Below are 20,672 nucleotides of genomic sequence, written 5' to 3'. Positions count from 1 at the left end.
GTTTCTCTCTGCGTGTGACTGTGTACTGCTCTGTGTCTGTCTGTGTGTGAGAGACTTTGTGACTCCGCCTGTGTGTGCGACCAGTTGTGTACAGTGTGAGTCTACATCCTTGTGCGGCTGTGTGTGTTTAGGGTGACTCTTGGTGACTCTGCGACGTTCTGGGCGTGTGCTTGTCTGACCTTGAGATTGCATGTTGCTGACTATTGTCTGACTGGGGCTGGGTGTGTACCTATGAGTGTGTGTGGCTGTGCAGAGGATGTCTATGAGTGTGTGGACAAAAGAGCGAACCCTTCGTGTTTGCATGGGTGCTCATGGGTGCTGGGTGTGCTTCCATGGGGCCCTGAGGCTGAGGTGGCCAGAGTCTTTGAGGTGGGAACTTTGGTCAGGAAGAGTGGCAGGAAAGGAGGAATGGGAAGCCAGGGTGACTCCAGGATCCATGGGGAAGGGAAGCTGCAGAGACTAGAAACCCCGTGTTTCCGTACACACACACACACACACACACACACACACACACACACATCTGTTCCCAGCTCTCTGGTAAGGCTCAGACCCCGGCCCTGGTCTGAGGCTCCTAGTCCCCATGGACAGAAAGGAGTGAATGTCCCTGGCAGGAAGCCTGGACCTCAGAGACACGCAGGTGGGGCTGAAGAGGGAGGCGGGCAGCAGAGAGCACGGTCCCATAAAGGGGGTTGGGGGCATTTTGGGATCTCTGGGGGGGCCCTGGATGAGGATCAGATCGGATGCCAGGTGAGGAGGGAGTAAGCACTACGCAGTCAGCGATGGAGGATGGACCTTCCCAGTTAGGGAAGGCCTGTTGCTGGGAGAAGACATCAGCGATGGCGAGGTCCGGTGGAGGCCTCAGGAATGGTGACCTGGCACACAGCTCAGGTGGGGTCTGGTGCGGGAAGGAGAGAGGCTCGTTCTTTGGCCAGCTGGGCAGAGGGGTGTTCCCAGCCCCAGGGCCCCCATCTCCTTCCGGGAACACCACCTGGACCCAGAGACCTTAGTTCTAGCCCCAGGTCCGCCTCTTCCTGCTCTGTGACTGGGAGCCAGGCCCCTCTCCTCTGGGGCCTCCGTTTGCTTATCTGTAGAGTGAGAGGTTGGGCTCTGATTCAGACTCACAAAGACTGGAGTTCCTTCTGCTCTCTCTCACCAAGGCAGAGCGTCAGCTGTGAGTCACACGGGCCCTGCTCGCAGGGGTTTCCCACTGCGGGGAGAGACAGGCAATGCCATACGGGGAGAAGAAGGACCAGCGGGGATCCTGGGCGGCATGGAGAGGGAGCATGGAGGTGGGCTGGGGGATGGCAGAGAGCTTAGAGCAGGACAAAGGGAGAACAGCACACGGCTTGTGTGAGGATGAGGACAGAGGGAAAGGCCTAGTCCAGAGCAAAGTTCAGGAGCCAGGCTCCCTAGGATTGGGGGATGGGCTGGATAAAGGGGTTCAGTGGGGAGAAGGCAGTGATGAAATTGTTGCCCACATTTCTGTTCGAGGTGACAGCTGGCAAAGCGAAGTCTTTGAGACAAGGCATCGGAGGAAAAAAAGTAATTGTGAGGGGTTTACTGAATCTAGACTTGTTGAGTTTGAGGTGCCCAGAGGACCCTCGGGGAGATGACCAGGACACTTCGGCTCATAGACATGTGATCACAAACGCCACGCCCAGCCTGACTAGAGACCAAACAGGGACAACAGACAGGAGATTTTTAAAAGTGTTTTGTTTTGTTTTTTTAATATATTTTATTGATTTTGTACAGAGAGGAAGGGAGATAGTTAGAAACATCGATGAGAGAGAGTCATCGATCAGCTGCCTCTTGCACACCCCCTACTGGGTACATGCCCTTGACCGGAATTGAACCCGGGACCCTTCAGTCCCCAAGCCGACGCTCTATCCATTGAGCCAAACCGATCCCGGCAGACAGTAGGTTTTAAGTCAGAACTGACCCCACAAAACCTGGGCCTCTAGTCCCTGCTTTTAACAGCAGCCACACAACACATGAGGTCACCCAGAAAGTACCAGGGCAGGAAGGAGCACTGCCATTGGAGGGGCAGGCAGCAGGCGGCCCCAGGAAGGAGCCTGGGAGGGAGCCAGCAGAGAGGGGGAGGGGAAACCCCAGAGCACAGAGTCACGGGGACCTTGAGCCACTGGGGAGATCTCTAAGACGGACACGGCGCTTAAGGGTTAACAAGGCAGGACCGACCGGCCCTAGTAATAACCAAAGCTGCCAGCACGGATTACATACTGCTTCCCATACATTATCTCCAACCAGTGAGATATGTAACCTCTTTGTTTCCATTCACAGAGGAGGAAACCGAAGCCCCGAGGAGGAGAGTTTGTGTGAGCAGCAGGGAGGCAGTCAGGACCAGCAGAAAGTGGTTTTCAGAAGCCCTGAGGAGCAGGGCAAAGCTAAGGGCATCCTCAAAGGGTTCCGATGCTTTGGGTTTGGAGGAGCAATTAGATGTCGGCAGGGAGAGGGAAGGCAGTCACAGGCTGGCGGCTCCAGGGACGGCCAATGGACTGCGAGGAGGTTCTGACAAGGTGGTCAGGAGGGCCCAGGCCCGCAGCCTGGCCGCCAGTCACTTAGCCTTGAACCTGGGTCTAGATACCGAGGTCCTTCGGGGCCTTGATTGGGACTCACCATGCAACCAGTCACCCAATCACAGGGACAGGGATTCTTCCTTTCAGAACTTTAGGCAGCCCAGATCTTTATAAAAAAAAAATCATTAAACATTTTTTCAATTATATTTGACATACATTATTATATTAGTTTCAGTTATACACCCGTTATTAGACACAACTTAGTAAGTTACTAGACATAACTTACTAAGTGATCATCCCAATACTCCTTTCCCCTCCCTCTCCCCCGGTTTCTGTGTGTGTGGTGGGGGTGGCTGGGTAATGGTCAGGGCCGGGGCTGATTCTCCAGTAGCCAACAGGTGTGTAATCTCAATTCACCTCCCTATCTCCCCCAGGCTGGATGAAGTCACCAGAAATTCAATCCAGTTTTTCTGGGCTGCCCTGGACCTCTCCCTTCCACCTTCCCTCCCGTCTTCCCAACTTTCAGTTTCTTTTTAGATCCTGGGTGTCTTTGGGGAAGAGGTGGAATGTGGATTGCTTACAACTTTCCAGTCAAAATCCCCCCACTGAGGGGAAGTCCCTTTAAAAGGGAAACTAAAATTCTCTCCCAGACCAGTCCCCAGTCCCACCCCTTTCTCTCCACACTGCTCATCGCCTCTCCGTTCAGCTTCTTCCTCCAAGTGATCTGGACCCACGTTACTGTTATCTTCCAGCTTTGTGACCCTAACAGGACCCTTCCCCACACTACCCTCACCGTGCCCACCCCAAAATGAGGCCACTGGGTGCCACTTCAGGTGTGGAAAGGGTTCTGTGAGTTATTGTGTTGAGCCAGTGGCAGTGGTGAAGAGCTGGCTCCATCATATCCTAGTTGTGTGGCTTTAGGCCCTCTCTGTGCCTCAGTTTTCTCATCTGTAAAATGGGAATAACAGTATCCATGTCTTAGGGTTACTGTGAGACACATGAGCTAGTACCAGCCGGTAAAGCCTGTAAAACTGAAACTCCTGAGGCAAGGAGCACCCGGGAAGTTCAACCATGTTTGCAGACTCGGTTACATGGCCTGCCAGGCAAAGGCTGACACAAAGTTAGCACTCAGCAGGGAGCCTATTCCCTCCCTTTCCTCCCTCCCTGCCCTGGGGAGAGGAGCCGAGGGTCTAGGACCACCCTGAGAAAACCTTGCAGTCTCTCCATCCACAATCCTCTGGGGCAGGGGGTGGAGGGACTGACCAGGCTGACCAGATACTGAGTTGTTCAGAGGGCTTTGTTTGGCTCAGTATTGTCCTTAAATGGTAAAGGAATTTGCCTCTCTCCAGAACCCTGAGGATTCTCTTCCTCTTGTCTTGCACCCCAAAGTGTCCCCCTGGGACCTCCTTTTAGTGACCTTTCCCAGAAAGACACACAGTCTGCAGCCCCCGTCTGTCCCATCCCAGTCCATCCACAAATCCCCCTTCCCTTCGTCCGCACCAGGGGCCCTGCATCCCGGAGGCCCTCCCCCTCTGCGCCAGGTTATGCCTCTGAGAGACTGAGCCCCTGGCCTCCTTTTCCTCCTTTTCTCCTCAGGCCACTGAACTTGAGACGTGCTGGGTTGTTAGCTCAGAGTGCTGAGCTTCTGCCACCTCCGGGCCTGTGGACATGCCGTCCCGCCACCTAGAACGCCTCTCTCCACTTCTCTGCTTGCTGAGTTTTTACTTTCCTCTTAACACCCAGACCACACCACTCCTGAGGACTGCCCGATTCCCTGGAGGAAGGGATGGCTCTCCCCACCACGTCCGCCATACCGCTGGGCTCAGGGTCCCCACTCAGCACTTCTCACATGTGTCTGCTCAGTGCTGGGAGTAGGAGGGCAGCCTCAGAGGTAAAGTTTGAGATGCTTATTAGAGTGGAGACATCAGGCCGCTGTTAACGGATCAGAGGAGTTTTTGGGGGGCGGGAGGGGGGGGTGTCCCAAATTTGAAGCCACATGACTCGCCGGGATCCATAGAGAGGAGTGCTCCTGAAGACAGCGCTGGGACTCAGTCCTGGGCAGGGCCTGGGAGAGTGTGTAAGGGGAGCCTGGGACAGGTTCCAGGCCTTGGAACGAATGGAGGGCTGGAGACCACCATCGCCTGCCAGCGTGAATCTGAGGCCCCAGGAGGACCATGTCCTTCCCCTGCTGTGAACCTGCCCAAGTCCCCCTACTTCCTTCTGGAGAATGTCTGACTCCCTACTTGGGCCTTCAAACTCTTGGAAGCAAAAATAAATTTTTTTCTTTGAAGCTCCAAGTCCAGCTAGCTTCATTTTATCCACGTCCACTTGGCTGCCACTCTCACCATCCCATCAGTGGGATGACCATTTCAGCCTACAAATCACCAGACCTTTCTCCATGCCGCCAATTCTGCCTGCATTGCATGCCGTGTGTGTGTGTGTGTGTGTGTGTGTGTGTGTGTGCGTGCTTTCCTTGATGCTCACCCATCAAGATTCAGCTCAAGGGCCCCCTCCTGAAGGCTTTTCTGGCCCAGAAGACCCTCTGTGCCTCATGGAAACCAATGTCATGGTCCCCCCCACCCCCGTGGCATTTTACTGAGCTGAGGTATATCTCTGCCTTTATCTTTCTGTCGCTGTGAGAGTCTGGAGAGCAGGAGCCAGGTCTGTTCATCCAGTCTACCCTACTGGGGGTTCATGGGTGGGAATGGGTACAGTGGGGATATTGGGGGTGACAGCAGGTGCCCCCCAACTCCTGGGGTCCAGTATAACTCTGTGTGGGAATGAGGAGAACTGAGAGAGCCACAGAGAGGTGGAAGCAGCTTTATTTGGGCACCGAAGGGCAGAGAGCCCAGGAGAAGTCGGAGTTAGGTCATCTTCACCCTCAGAGAGGGACAGGAGACGGGGCAGTGCTCCCAGGCCATCTTCCTGCTGGCTTGGCACAAGTCAGCTCCAGGACCGTCATGCCATGAACCTGAAGTCTGTCTTCCCAAATCCCTGGAAAATAGGCATCTGTGACACGCCTTTGGAACCACAGGCACAGGGCGTGTCGCTGAGCATGCCAGGCCGCCTGGCCTCATCGGCTGCTCTGCCATGGACTAGCAGGTGTCCTGGAGCAAGTCATCTAATGGCCCTGAGCCTCCGTCTCACGGAGGACAATGAAAATAATGATGGTACCCAGGGTTATGATGAGGCTTAAGGAAGATAACTGAGCCCAGCCAGGGTGGCTCAGTGGTTGAGCATGGACCTATGAACCAGGAGGTCATGGCTTGACTCCTGATCAAGGGCACATGTCTGGTTGTGGGCTTGATCCCCAGTGTGGAGCATGCAGGAGGCAGCCAATCTCATCATTGATGTTTTTCTCTCTCCCTCTCCCTACATCTCTGAAATCAATACAAATATATATATATTTTTAAAAGGAAAGATAATTGAATGCAAAGCTTAAGCATGGTACCTGGCAGAGATCAATAAATATTATTTGTTATGATTATTTCTACTTTATCAAGAGACCTGGGTTCTGGTCCCAGTTCTGCCATGTTTTCCTCTCTGGGCCTGCCTGAGTTTCCGTCTGTAAAATAGGATGGTGAAGGGTTAAATGAGATAATGGACGAGGCAGAGGCTTCCAGGGTGAATGACTACCTCTGCCCCTCTGAGGTTTATCTCCTGGGGAATGATACCCCCCACTCTGTCAGGTCTTTCCTGGGCTCTCAGTCCCACAGGGCCAGCCCATCTCCTCCCCTCTCCCCCAAGGCAGGATGAGAGGAAAGGGCCAGCCAGCAGGGACTGTGGTAAGACAGGACGAAGGACTTCCTTCTGCGCTGCAGGATATGACCCTGGAAAGCAGCCAGAGGTCTTGGGACCGAGGCTCTGGGGGGAGGGGTTGCTTTAAGGCAGTGGTCCATATACTTCGGCTCTCAAGCCACATGCATGCGGCTGTTTGGCCCCTTGAATGTGGCTCTTCCACAAAATACCACGTGCGGGCGTGTACGTACAGTGAGACCGAAACTTCGTGGCCCATGAGCAGAAGTCGGTTTTCGGCTCTCAAAAGGAATTTCAATCATTGTACTGTTGATATTTGGCTCTTTTGACTAATGAGTTTGCCGACCACTGTTTAAGGGAAATGGCCAGGCCAGCGTAGTCAGGCCAACAATGGCTCAGGGGGTGAATTAGGTCTGCAGTGACCTTACTTCCAGACACCTGGGAGGGGCCCTGTGTGAACCTGCCCTGTGGCTCCCAAGATCACAAAAGCAGAGATGGCAATAGGGGGACTTAGGGCCGGCCGGCCAGAGGCCAGAGGCCACCCACTAGACATACGCTGTTTCCTCCGTCCAGAACACTCTTCCCAGGGGCTGGAGTGCTGACCCCCTCATACTGCAGGCCTTGTCAGAGTTAACCTCCTCAGTCAAGACTTCCTGACCAACAAATGCATTCATTCAACACTGACTGAGCCCCAATCAAGAGGCAGGCCCTCTTCTGGACCTGTGAACAGACCAAATCCCGCCCACCACCTGTAAAGCGGCATCTGACCCACCTTGTTCTTCTTAAACACAGAACATCTGATCTCTGACCTCTTTTTATTGTCTGTCTCCCCAACCAGAATATAAGCTCCATGAGGGCAGGGACTTCAGCTGCTCGTTTCACTAAGTGTGAACCCTGTGACTCAGTGTATAAACCTGACACAAGCCACTAAAAAGGGCCCTTGATACATATCTGTGGAATAAATAAACAGACACAGAGACCAGAGATGGACGGATACACAGAAACTGAGCCACGCGGAAATTCAGAGATGCACAGAGATGTAAGCGTGATCGCCGTGACAGCGCCAGCCAAGTGGGCCCTGCCTTCCTTCCCCGGGGTCATTCCACTTAGTCACCAGGCCAAGGCCTGGAGTCACTCCTGGTCTAGTTGGTGCCCAAAGTCAAGACCTATCCTGGTCCCAGCACTCCTCAGGCAGGGCACAAAGCTAGCATTTTTTGAGGAGTCCTGCTTGGAACTCGTATTTTACTTTTTTAGATGTCTTCTGACGAACATAAAATTTTTTAAAAATATATATTTTATTGATTTTTTACAGAGAGGAAGAGAGAGGGATAGAAAGTCAGAAATATCGATGAGAGAGAATCATCCATCAGCTGCCTCTTGCACACCCCCCACTGGGGATGTGCTCGCAACCAAGGTACACGCCCTTGACCGGAATCGAACCTGGGACCTTTCAGTCCGCAGGCTGACGCTCTATCCATTGAGCCAAACCGGTTTCGGCTGAACAGGAATTTTAATATGGTTAAAATATGCGAATCTTTTAAAATATTGTATGTTTGTGGTGGTATGAGAAAGGCAGGGACAAATAACCCTGCAGAGACCCCCACCCAGTGTGCTTCTTTAAAAAAAATTATATTGATTTCAGAGAGGAAGGGAGAGGGAGAGAGAGATACATTAATGAGAAGAGAATCATTGATCAGCTGCTCCCTGCACGCCTCCTACCGGGGATTGACCCCCGCAATCGGGGCAGGTGCCCTGACCGAATCCTGACCTAGTACATAGGTCCATGCTCAGCCTTCTGAGCCACACTAGCCGGGCCCACGTGCCTCTTCCATTTCAGCTCAACGCCCCCTGGTCCAGAAGTCTGCAGCAGCCGCGCACCCACCTCGTGCCTTGCCCCGCCCCAGCCCTCCCTTAGGCTCCGCCCCCACAACACGCCCCTCCGTGGTCTCCCCTCTCCCGGCCCCGCCCCTTACCGGTTCTCACGGGCGCAAAGGAACCAGCTGTCTCTTCCTCTTGCCCAGGAATTGGTAGTTAATGTTCTGTCATCGGTGCGTCCACCTGGAGGGCGGGAAGATTTGCTCCTGGAGGGAGCAAGGCTCCTCTACTACCCGGGGCTCCTCCTACTCTCCTAGCCCCGCCCCTTATCCGCTCTCAGCCCCTCAGGCGCCGCCCTTCCCAGTTCCGCCCCGCCTCCCGCTCACAGGAAACGTCAAGCCCAGCACATCCAGCTTCTGATTGGCTTTTCGGCGGAGGGACCCGCCCATTTTCGCAGACCCCGCCCCGACGTTAGGCCACGCCCCTCTCCCCTGGTACCCGGCTCACGTGAGGCGCGGGCGCGGGCGCGGGCGCGCGCGGAGGGGTCGTCGGCCAGGCCCGTGGCGCCCGGCGGCAGCAGCAGCAGGTTGCGCGCCGGCCAGCGCCACGCGGCGCCGGGCGGGAGGCGGCGCTGCGGGCTCAGCCATGGTCGCCCATGCTGCGGCGGGCGGCGGGCGCCGGCGGGGGCGGGCCCCGGCAGCCCCAGAAGCACAGCTCCTGGTCCAGGCGGTGCGCTGGCGCGGCCCGGGGTCGCCTTTGGGGACGCGAGGCGGCGGTCACTCCAGGAGGAGATACGAGCCGGGAGGAGGGGCCGCCCCGAATCAGAGAAGACGAGGCGAAGGCCGGGTTCCCTCCTGGTCAATCCAGAGGGTCTGGGAGGGGATTGGAGGCTCCCATGGGTCTCCCCAAGGGTCTGGCCCTCCTTCCCCCACCTGCCAGTCCAGGGCCCCGGATACTGCCAGCGCCCTCCCCAGGCCCTTCCCCGGGAGAGAAGGAAATTCACCACGAAGTGGGCCTTCTCGGTGAACAGCATGGTGTCCAGGCCGCCCGGCTTCGGCCTCTTGAATACCTGCCCCGGCGGAGGGGGAGGCTGAAAGCCCATAGGCCCCCTGGGCCCGGCTGTTTTTAGCAGGAGCCTCAGCTGGCAGGTGGGTGGGGGCACCTCCTGCTAAAAACACCTCAGGCGGGTCCAGTCTGCTGTCTGACTTCACCAGCTGCTTTATGGGAGAGCTGGTCACCAGATCCTCAGCGGCCCCGGGACACTTCCCCGGACCGGGGTCACAAGGGCAAGGACGGGCAGAGGGGGCTGAGGGCAGGAAGGTCAGCTGCCGGTTGAATAAACCTCTGTTCCGCTCTCATGCGCAGGTAGAACCCACACCTCAAAAGGCCTCCCTGCCCCCAGGTGTAGGAGCCCTGCTTGGCCCTTTAAGAGCCTTTCCCCCTGCCCCAGGGCACTCTTACATGTCAGAGGCTCTGGCCAGCTGGAGTTCAGGAATTGTTATCTAGTTCAGGAATGCGTTTCTGGGAGCTTCAGGACCCCTAAGCTGTCTGCAAAGTTCCAGACACAAGTATATTTCTGGAAAGAATCTAGAAAGCGTTCCTCGCTACCTCCCCTCCCCCTAAAAAAGTCCTTAATCTGGTCTAACCCTCTCTCTGCAGAAAGGGAAGCAGGTTCAAAGAGGAGTAGAGAAAAGCCAAAAGGAGAACCTTGGCTTCCTACTACTCTGTTTGATACCCCCCCTCCCCCCCCACAAACCCCTCTCAACCCTGCTCAGAGCATGGGGTTCGGGCACAGCCCTCAACCCCTTGGGATCCTGAGGAACGTTCTGGCCCAGCTCCCTTTCCCACTCTGCCACTTTGGGCTGTTTCCCCCCCAGTGACTCATCCTGGCTGCTGGGGAGAGTGGGCAGCTGTTTTGAGCCCCCAGAGTCCAGTACAGGTCCTGACTTGCCCCCCCCCCCCCCAAAAAAAAAAATTGTGCAACCACACTTGGGGATTGAATCTCTTTTTCTTCCTTAGGGAATCTCCTCTCCTTCCCCTTCTTTCTCTCCAACCTTTCCCTCCCTGGCGGTTCCTTCCCAGCCCAGACAGACAGGCTGTAGTCCTTCCTATCTTGGAAAAAGAAAGCCCTCCTTCAACCCTGTGTCCGTCTCTAGACCCCTTCACCGCCAACGTTCTCGGAAGAGCTGTGTGCACCCTCTCTTTCTGCCTCCGCACTCACAGTGTGGCTCCCGCCCCCACCTTCCCTCACCAAGGTCACCACTGACCTCCTTGTGGCTAAATCCAAAGGATGCTCTCAGGGCCTTCTCTGACGTGACCTCTTAGCCGTGGTGACTTCGGCACAGTCACATTCTGTCTCCTGCTTGAAGTACTTTAGTGTCCTTGTTTTTCTGGACACTGCACGCTTGGTTTTCTTATCTTACCGATTGCGGCCACATGGCAGATTTCTCATCCCGGACCCTCCGCAGTCAGTCCCAAGGGAATCTCATCTCCTCCGTTCCCATGCCGTTGGTGTCCATCTGTGTCAGAGACTCACTTCTCAGCCCTCACCGCTCTTCTCTGCTCCACACCGTCTCTGGGACCCCTCCCCTAGACGTCCCACCTCACAGGAGACAAGCCCAGCCCCTGCCCTTCCTCTTAGGTTCCCCAGCTTGGTCCTGTTCTCAGATGCCTGAACTAGAAACCTGGGCTTGGTTTTATATCTTCCCTTTCCATATTCAAGGAGCTGCAAAATCCTGTCCTCTCTGAGACATCCAAATCCCACTGCTTCTCTCCGTTTCCACTGCTGACACCTGGTCCCAGTACCTGTCGCCTTGCACCTGGGAGGCTCAGCAGCCTTCTGAATTGTCTCCTGCTGCCACTGGATCTCTGGGGTGGTCTGTTCCCACAAAGCAACCAGGATTGTCTTTCCAAACATGAGTATGTCCCTCCGCACAGTGTCCTCAGCAAAAAGTTCACCCCTGGCACACACCCATCGCAGTGCTGGGACGTCTCCCACCCCTGAGTTTTTGCCTGGGTAACTGCTTCTTATCTCAGTTCCAGTGTCAGTTCCTTAGGCAAGCCATTCTGGACACCTCCAGCTGGCGCTGCTTTTCCTTCTCCTGCAGCCCTGTGCCCTCTCCTCTGTGGACTTATCAAGCAGCCATTCGCTAGCTAATCCAATCCGCAGACATTCTACAGAATCCTTAGCCCTCCCATTTTCGGCCCTGGGGGTGTCAGGATGAATATGTCGAAGGCCCCTGCCCTCACTGAATCCATATCGTAATGGGCTAGACAGCCATTCGACAGGGGCTAAAGAGCAGTGTAAGCACCCAGTGGGATAGCTAGGTTAGGGGAGGGCTGAAACGGGGGGCAGAGGAGACTTGAGAAGTGACAGTTGGTGGAGATCGGAAGGGTCAGTGGGAGTGGAAAGAAGGCCATCCTGGACAGAAGGACCCGTGTGCTTAAAGGTGGGAAATGTGTTTAGTGAAGAGCTGAGGGGTGTCCCATGTGGCTGACAAGTGACGTAAAGAAGCCATGGTGAGATTTAAATAGGAGGACGGCACTGCTGGTTTGTGGTCTTTATGAAACAAGTCCAGACTGGAGGAATCAGGCGAGGAGGAAACCAGAGGGCCAGGTTAAGAGACTGCTGGAGGAATCCAGATGAGTAGCTACCAGGGGTTGATTCAGAGAGGTGGCAGGATGGACTGTGGCCGTCTGGACTGGGCTTGGGAGAGAGGGAATGAGAATGATTCTGGCGCCCTACCCCAAGGGTGGGTGGGGAGAGACCATGGGAGCTGGGACACCCATATCCCTGTGGCGTCCGACTCGCTGATCTACCTGGTTTGGGGTTTCCTGAGTCTTCCCAGGGGCCCTCATTCATCATTTTTCTTTCTTTTTTAATATATTTTATTGATTTTTCACAGAGAGAAAGAGAGAGGGATAGAGAGTTAGAAACATCGATGAGAGAGAATCATTGATCAGCTAATTCTTACACACCCCCTACCGGGGATGTGCCCGCAACCAAGGTACATGCCCTTGACCAGAATCGAACCTGGGACCTTTTAGTCCACAGACCGATGCTCTATCCACTGAGCCAAACTGGTTTCGGCTCATTCATCATTTTCCCAAAGGAGCAGGTGGAGGCCCAAAAGGAAGAGGCTGCTAAGACGACTCAGATGAGGCAGATGGGAGAACAAAAGGGAAGTTGGGTCAGAGTCCAGATGTGATGGGGTTTCCTCAGAGTCTGGACATTCCACTGTCTCTGGCTCCACTCTGAGATGGTTTCCTCAGAGTCTGGACATTCCACTGTCTCTGGCTCTACTCTGACCCCCAAATTTTGAGATGCTCAGTGTCTGGGACCTAGTCCTTGGAAGTCTCAGGAACCTTCTAGGGTCTGTGAGTCTATATCTGGAGGCCCATCACCCCCTGACAGGCCTCCAGGACTCTGGACAGGCCCTGACATCAGTGTGCACTTCACACGAGATGGCCCAGTGCCCACTGCCTGCACAATTCTCCGGGACTGGGGTCCTCACACACCTGGAGCTCCCCAGCTTATGTACCCGCATTGTACATCGGAGACTTTCAGGGCTTAAGGAATTTGCTCAAATTCGCACAGCTAAAATGAGGCAGGAGGAGGATTGGAACTGGCGTCAGAGTCTGTGCTTTTAACTCCAGCACTATATTAAGCCTGTGGACCCCTGGTTGATTGGCTCAGTAAGAGGAGAAGGTTTTATGGGAACTCGCTTGTGGTTGGGGTGGCCTGCCCCGATTTCATATCAAGCAATGGGAAAAGATGGTGCTGACGTCAATTGTTGCCATGACGACACAGCAACCCTTCCTCTGCCGTCTCCATGGCAACCTGGGTGTCCATCTGTACTTCACCCCCTCCTTCTAAAAGGGAGTCCTGAGGGAGGGGCTGGCTAATAAGGTGTCTGAGAGAATGAGGGAAGGCATCCCCTTTTCCCAGGGCCCCTCCCCATTCCTTAGGCCCAGACAATAAGGCTGGGATCTGGGGTCCTGCTTTGGGACCCGGGGACAGCTTTACCCTATCAAGTGAGGGAGGCAACTCTGCTCTTACCACTTGGGGATTCCCTGGAAATATCCCCCTAACAAGTTTGTAGGTTTCTGAGCAGAACTGCTGGGAAGCTGGCAGAGAGAGGCAAGAGGGATTCCCCAGGCCCCTCCCTGGCTGGGCATCACCCAGCCCCTAGGGACTTGGCTGGCCGGCTCTCTGCTGCCCCCTGAAGCCAACGGTAGGAGCAGCAGCAGCCTCTCTCCGTCTTCGAGTGATGCCTGCCTGATGCTGTGCTCACTGTACTGAAACCTCCCACCAGGTGTCATTAATCTCATTTTACAGACTTGGAAATGGAGACTCAGAGAGGCTAAGTCGCCCAAGGTTGCACAGCTTGTGAATGGTAGTCAGAACTCAAACCCAGGACTAGAATTTAGGCCAGTGGCTTTCTCAGTGGGAAAGAAGAACAGCGGCCGAGGACAGAATGGAGAAGATGAGAAGTAGGAGAGAGACGTGATCCAGATTGGAGCCTGCTGTGCTCCATCACCTGCAGAACAAGGTTCAGACTCAGTGTCTCAGTCCAGCTTCTCTTCTGTGAGCTCGCTCCTGGGTCCCTGCATTCTGAGCTCTGCCAGGGCACGTGGTCAGATTCAGGCCTGGGCGCTCAGCGCAGGGTGTGGCCCGGCGGGTATTGGTGAAAGCCGATTGAACTGAATTCCTTGAACTTGCCCTGCACTTTTCTGCCTCCTGCCTTTGTCCACAGCGTTCCTTCCAGAATGCCCTTTCTCATGGACATTCTAGAGTCTAGACCTAACTAGCTCCAGGGTCTGGCCCATCGGCAACGAATGCGTCTGGAATCTTTGCATCCCTCACTATCCAAGCACATGGGAGGAGGATATATACACACACACACACACAAGTGTGTATATATATATTACTTTTTTTAAAAATATTTTTTTGATTTTTTACAGAGAGGAATAGAGAGTTAAAACATCGATGAGAGAGAATCATCGATCAGCTTGTACACCCCCTAGTGGGGATGTGCCCGCAACCAAGGTACATGCCCTTGACCGGAATCGAACCCAGGATCTTTCAGTCCACAGACTGACGCTCTACCACTGAGCCAAACCGGTTTCGGCTATATATATATTTTTTTAAGGAAAGGAAGGTTGAGAAGATGGGACAAAGGAAGTAAGAAGGATGGGAGACAGGAAGATGGGAAGGATTCAGCATTATGGGGCTGGCAAAGTCCAAAGAAATCAGCCAGTGCCTTTTTTTTTTTTTTTTTGAAAGGGGCCCTGAGGGAAGGAAGGGCCTTGCCTGAGTGAGGACCCTGGTGGTTGATGGTAGGCTAGGCCATGTGAGTTCTATGAGGGCCAAGGCCCGTGCTGGTCAAGTTCACCACTGAGTCTGCAGTGCCCTGCACTGGCCTGGTGGACCTGTATTGTCTGGGCCAGGGACAAAGCCTGAACTATTGTAGAACCCAGAGGCCTGACATCTGGTCATACCGTCTAAGGCTCCTCATTGCCATAGAACGGAGTTGTCACCTGGCCCCTGTCACTCTCTACCCTTTCTTTTCTGGCCTCTTTTACTCCAGGCATTCCAATTTTCCAATCTTTGCGTAAGCTGTCTCTGCTCCTGGTTTGTTTTTTCCCCTCCATCTTTACCCGTTATTTTCTGGTGATGCTGTCAGTCACCTGGCTGTGCTTGCCTGCACCTCAAGGAAAGGCTTACCTGGGCCCAGCCTGTCAATGACAGTCTCCCATCCTCTTGGCAGTGGTAATTGGCCCAAGGTGTGCACACGTGATTTAAGAATGGCCAATTGCTGTCCCTCTATGGGTGGATATACAGAGACTGGGAGAAGACATCTCTCCCTTCTTGGGATTTCTAAGTTGCTTGTGGACGTGCTGCCTGCCCAGGAGGTCATGTGGGATGAGAGAGGAACAATGGGGCAGTCCTGGTGGGATTGAATCCTTGGTTACAGCCAGATAAATGCCCTGGTTCCTAAATTCTATGGCAATGAGGAGCCTTGGACTTGGACAGCTTATATCCTTCCAAGATACTTAAATAACTAGTTCCTTTTAGCTCAAACTAACATCAGTTGCTCTCAGTGGTGAGACCCTATCAATACAGAGCCTGATAATTGTTTTCTCCCTTAAAACGAAAACATCCTGCTGAGGAGGGCGAGTTCCGTTTACAGGGAACGAGGTCCTTTTTCTGCAGAGCAGCAGCACAGATTGTCAGGCTGCAGAGGCTGACATTAAGTTTGGTGGGGATAGAAACAGCTGGATTATTCCACTTACCAGAACTGAGAGTCCCTGAGGGGTTTTCCAGGAGGTACGGGTGGAGGAGGAGCAGTGAAGGCGGAGAGAAAAGCCAGCACTCGTGCCTGATGCCAGGGTTGTTATGGTGGAGAGAAAGAGGTATGGGGGGGCTTCCAAGTACCAGGACGTCTGAAAGCAGCCGTCACCAAACTTTCGGACCTCACAGACCACTGTCTTAAAGGACCAGGAGCTGAATGGCCAAGTAAAGTCCTCACTTCAAAGTAGACCTTTTGGCCAACATCCTCTCCAATAAGCCTCCCACATTTGGCACTGCCTAGGAGAGCATTTGTGTGGAAGTCAAGAAGTCACCTTACAGTGACGCTGGGATTCTGGGACAGCTTGGCCTTCTTTCCTATGCAATCAGGGGAGGGAAATTAAGTCAATGGTACTTAGATCTCAGGAGACAAGCGACTGAACCTGATCTTTGGCTTACATATATTTTTCCAATCCTATAATTAAGAGATACTATGGAGCCAGAACAAGTATGGCTCAGTGGATAGAGCGTCAGCCTGCGGACTGAAAGGTCCTGGGTTCGATTCCAGTCAAGGGCATGTACCTTGGTTGCGGGCACATCCCCAGTAGGGGGTGTGCAAGAGGCAGATGATCGATGATTCTCTCTTATTGATGTTTCTAACTCTTTCTCTCTTCCTCTCTGTAAAAAATCAATAAAATATATTTTAAAAAATCTAAAAAAAAGAGGTACTATGGAAATTGACCATCACTCCAACACACAAGATGGCCACCCCCATGTGGACACAAGATGGCTGCCACAAGATGGCCGGCAAGGGAGGGCAGTTGTAGGCGATCAGGTCAGCATAGGAGGGCAGTGTGGGGTGACCAGGCCTGCAGGGGAGGGCAGTTGGGGGCGACCAGGCCAGCAAGGGAGTGGTTAGGAGGTGATCAGGCTGGCAGGCAGAGGTAATTAGGGGCAGTCAGGCAGGCAGGTGAGTAGTTGGGAGCCAGCAGTCCTGGATTGTGAGGGGATGTCTGACTGCCCGTTGAGGTGGGATTGGGCCTAAAAGAGCAGTTGGACATCTCTTGGGGTCCCAGACTGGAGAGGGTGCAGGTTGGGCTGAGGGACCCCCCCCCCCCCATCCACCGGGCCTCTAGTATTAAAATAATACAGGTACATTAAAGCAAAATTGGAAAGTGGAAAATACTTGTTCAGCTTAATTACTACACTTCCAGGCAACTTCCTGTCATGGGCCCTCAATGGCTTTTAGGGCATTGCGTTTGAGGACACAGGAATGTGATAGCATCACCTGTCAGTTGGGGGACCCTAGGCAAGGCTCTCAAGGCTCAGTTTCCTCACCTGTAAAAAAGTATAAGAAATCAATTTTCAAATGACCTATTTCCCAAACTTTTTCTGGTCCCATCGGTTCTAGGAGAAACCAAGAGTCAAAATAGAAGAGGCAACCCCTAACTCTTTCACCAAAACCAGAGATGCCCAGGGTTACAAAACAGCAGGAAGCAAAACCCAAGTGCATCTTGGGAGAATTGAATGAGCCTGATGTGGGTGGTCATTCTCTTTATTCAAGTTGTCCGCCCATCCCCTCCAGTTACTAGGCCGGGAGCACAGTAACACAACTTTCCCTGGAGACCATGAGAGAGATGGGGGGAGAGGATAAGGGGAAAGGGTCGGAAAGGAAAGGTTGCCTGAGAAGCGGTCATGCATGACTAGCAAGAAAAGGGGGAAGGGTGGGCACCCGCCAGGAGACAGTAATGGGAAGGGGGAGCCCCGGGGCTGGGAGGATCCAGGGGAGGAGGCAGCCTAAGGGAAGGCACCGTGGGATGAAGTAGAGAAGTCCGCGGCCCGATCCGACGGGACAGACATACACGGCCAGCCCGGAGTGGAAAGAACAGTTTATGCTGTGCTTTATTAAAATGTGCATCATTCTTTATTTTAAAATGTGCATCATTGTCTCATGCTCGGCGCGCGCGACGTGCGGGGCGCTCAGGTGGCGCGGGCCCGGGGGCTCCCGCCCATGGCCAGGTAGACGTCGATGGGCACGTGCAGCAGCGTCAGACAGTGGCAGCCCGGGCAGCGGCGAAGCGGCCTGCGGGCGGCGCGACAGGGGGCGCTGTGGGCCTCGCCGGAGCGCACCGGTCTCCGAGGTGGGGCGGTGGACTGGGGGTGGGGACAGGGACGAGCCGGGGGCGCAGGGGGGCCGCGGGGGAGGGGAGAGGAGAGGGCAGAGGAGGGAGGGCAAGGGAGGGGAGGGAGGGCAAGGGAGGGGAAGGAGGGCGCCGCTCACCTGACCCGGTTGTGCTCCGTCGCTACCGGCTCGGGGTTGTCCTGGGACTCAGGGGTGGCGGCAAGGCCAGGGGAGTCTCCGGCCTCAATGGGGAATCTCCGACCCTGAGGGGGCTCCTGGGCACTCATGTCCAGGCCCCGGGTCGCTCTGCGCGGGGAGGGCCGGTCAGGGCGCTGCGGGCCCCGGGCGCCCCCTCCCCGCGCCGCGCCCGGGCCCCCTCACCTGCTGGCGGCCGAGGCCAGTCCCAGGCCGGACGCAGCTGCCGGAGCCCGGGCCGCGGGGGGGCGCTCCGGTCCAGGCGGGGCCGGGCAGGTGTCTGCGGCGCGGGCGGACGCGGGCGTCGGCGGGGAGGGCTGCATTGTGACCCGGGCCCTGCGCGCTGACCTCACAGAGCCCGTTCCTCCCGCCGGGGAGCCCGCCCGCCCGCCGCCCGCCGCCCGCGGGAGGCCGGGGGGTTCCGGCCACGGCGCCGGGTGGCTGGGCGGCGCGGCCCCCCGGCGGCCCGATGGGGGCGCCGGCGGCTACAGCACCCGGCGGCGTCCGGGAAAAGGAGCTGGCGTTCCGGCGGCCCGGGCCGGGGAGCGCCTCCCCTCCGGGCCGGGCCGCAGCCCCCCGCCGGGCTTGGGGTGGGGGGGCAGCGATGCCTAACCGGTGCCGGGTCCGGCGAGGGCAGATAGGGGCGCTATCCATTTTGGCCCAGGGTCACACATCATTTACATCACAATTGGGCTGGAGTTTAAAAATGTCTGGCCCTCTCCCTCCCCACCATCTGCGGCTGAATGTTCTAGCGATAGGGGCTGCCGTGGATGAAGTCCTTGGGGAGAAGAGGACCCGGCCAAGGGCTATGGTGGAGTAGAGCTGCCTCACAGAGGCAGCATGAGCTGAGAGGGTGATAGGAAGGAGACGCTACACAGCATGGAGGACTTTCTGCTCTCCAATGGGTACCAGCTCGGCAAGACCATTGGGGAAGGGACCTACTCAAAAGTCAAGGAAGCATTTTCCAAAAAACACCAAAGAAAGGTGGCAATTAAAATTATAGACAAGATGGGAGGGCCAGAAGGTGAGCTGGGGCCCGAGGGAGGGAAGGAGGGAGGGCTGGCGGACCTGGGTGGGGGCTTCCTCCAGTCAGAAGGATCACTCCTCTTCCCCTTTAAAGGCCAAGGGAAAACAAGAGTGATTGTGGCTCTGGCGCAGGTCCGTGGGGAACAGAGGGATGTTGGGAATCCAGGAACATCACACCTTCCAAAATCTATGATTAAAATGGCAGGAGGTGAAGGGTCCTCGGAGGCAGAAGCCAAGCCCATCAGGGGAACAGAGACCAGCGGAGGCATGATCAGGCTACCAGAGGGCAGGGGCTGGTGTGGAGGTGGTGGAGATGGGAGAGGGACTGGCTCATGGGAAGAACTGGGTCAGGAGGCAGGGGTGAGAGGAGCTGGGTCCCCACCCTGTGAGCAAACCAGGCCTCAGAATATGAGTGTCAGTGGCTCTGACAATCCCCAAGCACTGGGATGTCCACGGTCTCACAGGGTGCTCACAACAGTCCTTGAGGTTGGCATGTAGCTCCTTTGAATAACGTATTAACTACAAAAATAAGATATTCTTTGTACAGTCCAAGCATCTAGGTGTTTAAAACTGTTAAAGGGAAGTTGACATTGTGACTAGAAGACACGTTGGAGGGCAGAAGGCGGGAGGGAGAAGTTAGGCTCTTCTGGACTGATACCATCCTTTCCCCTCGTCTCCTCAGAATTTATCCAGAGATTCCTGCCTCGGGAGCTCCAGATCGTCCGCACCCTGGACCACAAGAACATCATCCAGGTGTACGAGATGCTGGAGTCTGCCGACGGTAAAATCTACCTGGTGATGGAGCTGGCCGAGGGAGGGGATGTATTTGACTGTGTGCTGAACGGGGGGCCTCTGCCCGAGAGCCGAGCCAAGGCCCTCTTCTGCCAGATGGTCGAGGCCATCCGCTACTGCCATGGCTGCGGGGTGGCCCACCGGGACCTCAAGTGTGAGAACGCCTTGCTGCAGGGCAGCAACCTGAAGCTGACGGACTTTGGCTTCGCCAAGGTGCTGCCCAAGTCGCGCCGGGAGCTGAGCCAGACCTTCTGCGGCAGCACAGCCTACGCCGCCCCCGAGGTGCTGCAGGGCATCCCGCACGATAGCAAGAAGGGCGATGTCTGGAGCATGGGCGTCGTCCTCTACGTCATGCTCTGCGCCAGCCTACCTTTCGATGACACGGACATTCCCAAGATGCTGTGGCAGCAGCAGAAGGGGGTGTCCTTCCCCACTCACCTGGGCATCTCGGCCGAGTGCCAGGACTTGCTCAAGCAGCTCCTGGAACCAGACATGATCCTCCGGCCTTCAATCGAAGAAGTTAGTTGGCATCCATGGCTAGCAAGCACTTCATAAAAGCAATGGCAAGTCCTCCCCAATAAAGCAGGGGAGAAAGCAAACCCAAAACCCGCTTCTGAACTGGTGGTATATAGTTCACACGTTAAGTTTACTTATCCTAAAACTTACCTACACCCTCCCCGCCTTACTTTTCTTCCCTTGAAAGATCTTCAAGGAACCAGAGGGCCTCATTCAGACTTCCCTTTTATTATGACTGACAAGTGATTTTCATACGGGCATTTAACTAAAGTTAATTAAATTAGACCCCAGAATCATACATATACGGGGGGAGGGGAGGAGGAGAACAATAACCAAGAGCAATTGGAGCCACTGTTGTTGCAACTTCCTTTCCAAATAAAAGCAGAAGCACTGGGGATGCAGAACTGGCCTCTTGACTTCTAGTCTTGATGAGAAGCCTGTTGGAAGTCCTGCCCCTTCTCATTCCAAAGGCCAAGCGGAGTCTGAGATGAGGACAGGGACGCCCTCAGAACCCAGGCCCCCACCCCTTCCTCCCTCTCCCCCGCCCCCACCAGATTCTAAGCAGGAAGCCACTCTGCACATTGTGACTGTCCTGCCCAGCTGCCATGGGGGACAAGAACAGACC

At 55.2% G+C, this 20,672-nt stretch overlaps 3 protein-coding genes across 3 annotated transcripts; 1 reads left to right on the top strand and 2 right to left on the bottom strand.

The window, feature by feature from the left end:
• Window positions 1-5,340: 5,340 nt before the first annotated feature.
• Window positions 5,341-10,543, bottom strand: LOC118723769 (basic proline-rich protein-like). Its single transcript, XM_045583838.1, has 5 exons — window positions 10,529-10,543; window positions 9,089-9,457; window positions 8,613-8,859; window positions 8,264-8,348; window positions 5,341-5,528 (listed from the first exon to the last, which is right to left on the bottom strand). Exons 1-5 carry the CDS (start codon window positions 10,541-10,543, stop codon window positions 5,399-5,401), a joined length of 846 nt encoding a protein of 281 aa, XP_045439794.1. The 3' UTR covers window positions 5,341-5,398.
• A 6,730-nt stretch (window positions 10,544-17,273) lies between these two features.
• FAM229A (family with sequence similarity 229 member A) lies at window positions 17,274-18,405 on the bottom strand. The gene is made up of 3 exons (XM_036446447.2): window positions 17,900-18,405; window positions 17,678-17,824; window positions 17,274-17,479 (listed from the first exon to the last, which is right to left on the bottom strand). The coding sequence occupies exons 1-3, from the start codon at window positions 18,034-18,036 to the stop codon at window positions 17,377-17,379; spliced, it is 387 nt and encodes a 128-aa protein (XP_036302340.1). The 5' UTR covers window positions 18,037-18,405; the 3' UTR covers window positions 17,274-17,376.
• Window positions 18,406-18,421: 16 nt separating this feature from the next.
• Window positions 18,422-20,159, top strand: TSSK3 (testis specific serine kinase 3). Its single transcript, XM_036446448.2, has 2 exons — window positions 18,422-18,737; window positions 19,422-20,159. The coding sequence occupies exons 1-2, from the start codon at window positions 18,593-18,595 to the stop codon at window positions 20,084-20,086; spliced, it is 810 nt and encodes a 269-aa protein (XP_036302341.1). The 5' UTR covers window positions 18,422-18,592; the 3' UTR covers window positions 20,087-20,159.
• The last annotated feature ends 513 nt before the right edge of the window (window positions 20,160-20,672 follow it).

The sequence above is a fragment of the Pipistrellus kuhlii genome, unplaced genomic scaffold (assembly GCF_014108245.1).
Source record: "Pipistrellus kuhlii isolate mPipKuh1 unplaced genomic scaffold, mPipKuh1.p scaffold_m20_p_2, whole genome shotgun sequence".
Lineage (NCBI taxonomy): Eukaryota > Metazoa > Chordata > Mammalia > Chiroptera > Vespertilionidae > Pipistrellus > Pipistrellus kuhlii.
The sequence above is the reverse complement of the archived record's forward strand: the minus strand, read 5'-3'. Positions and strand labels throughout refer to the sequence as shown.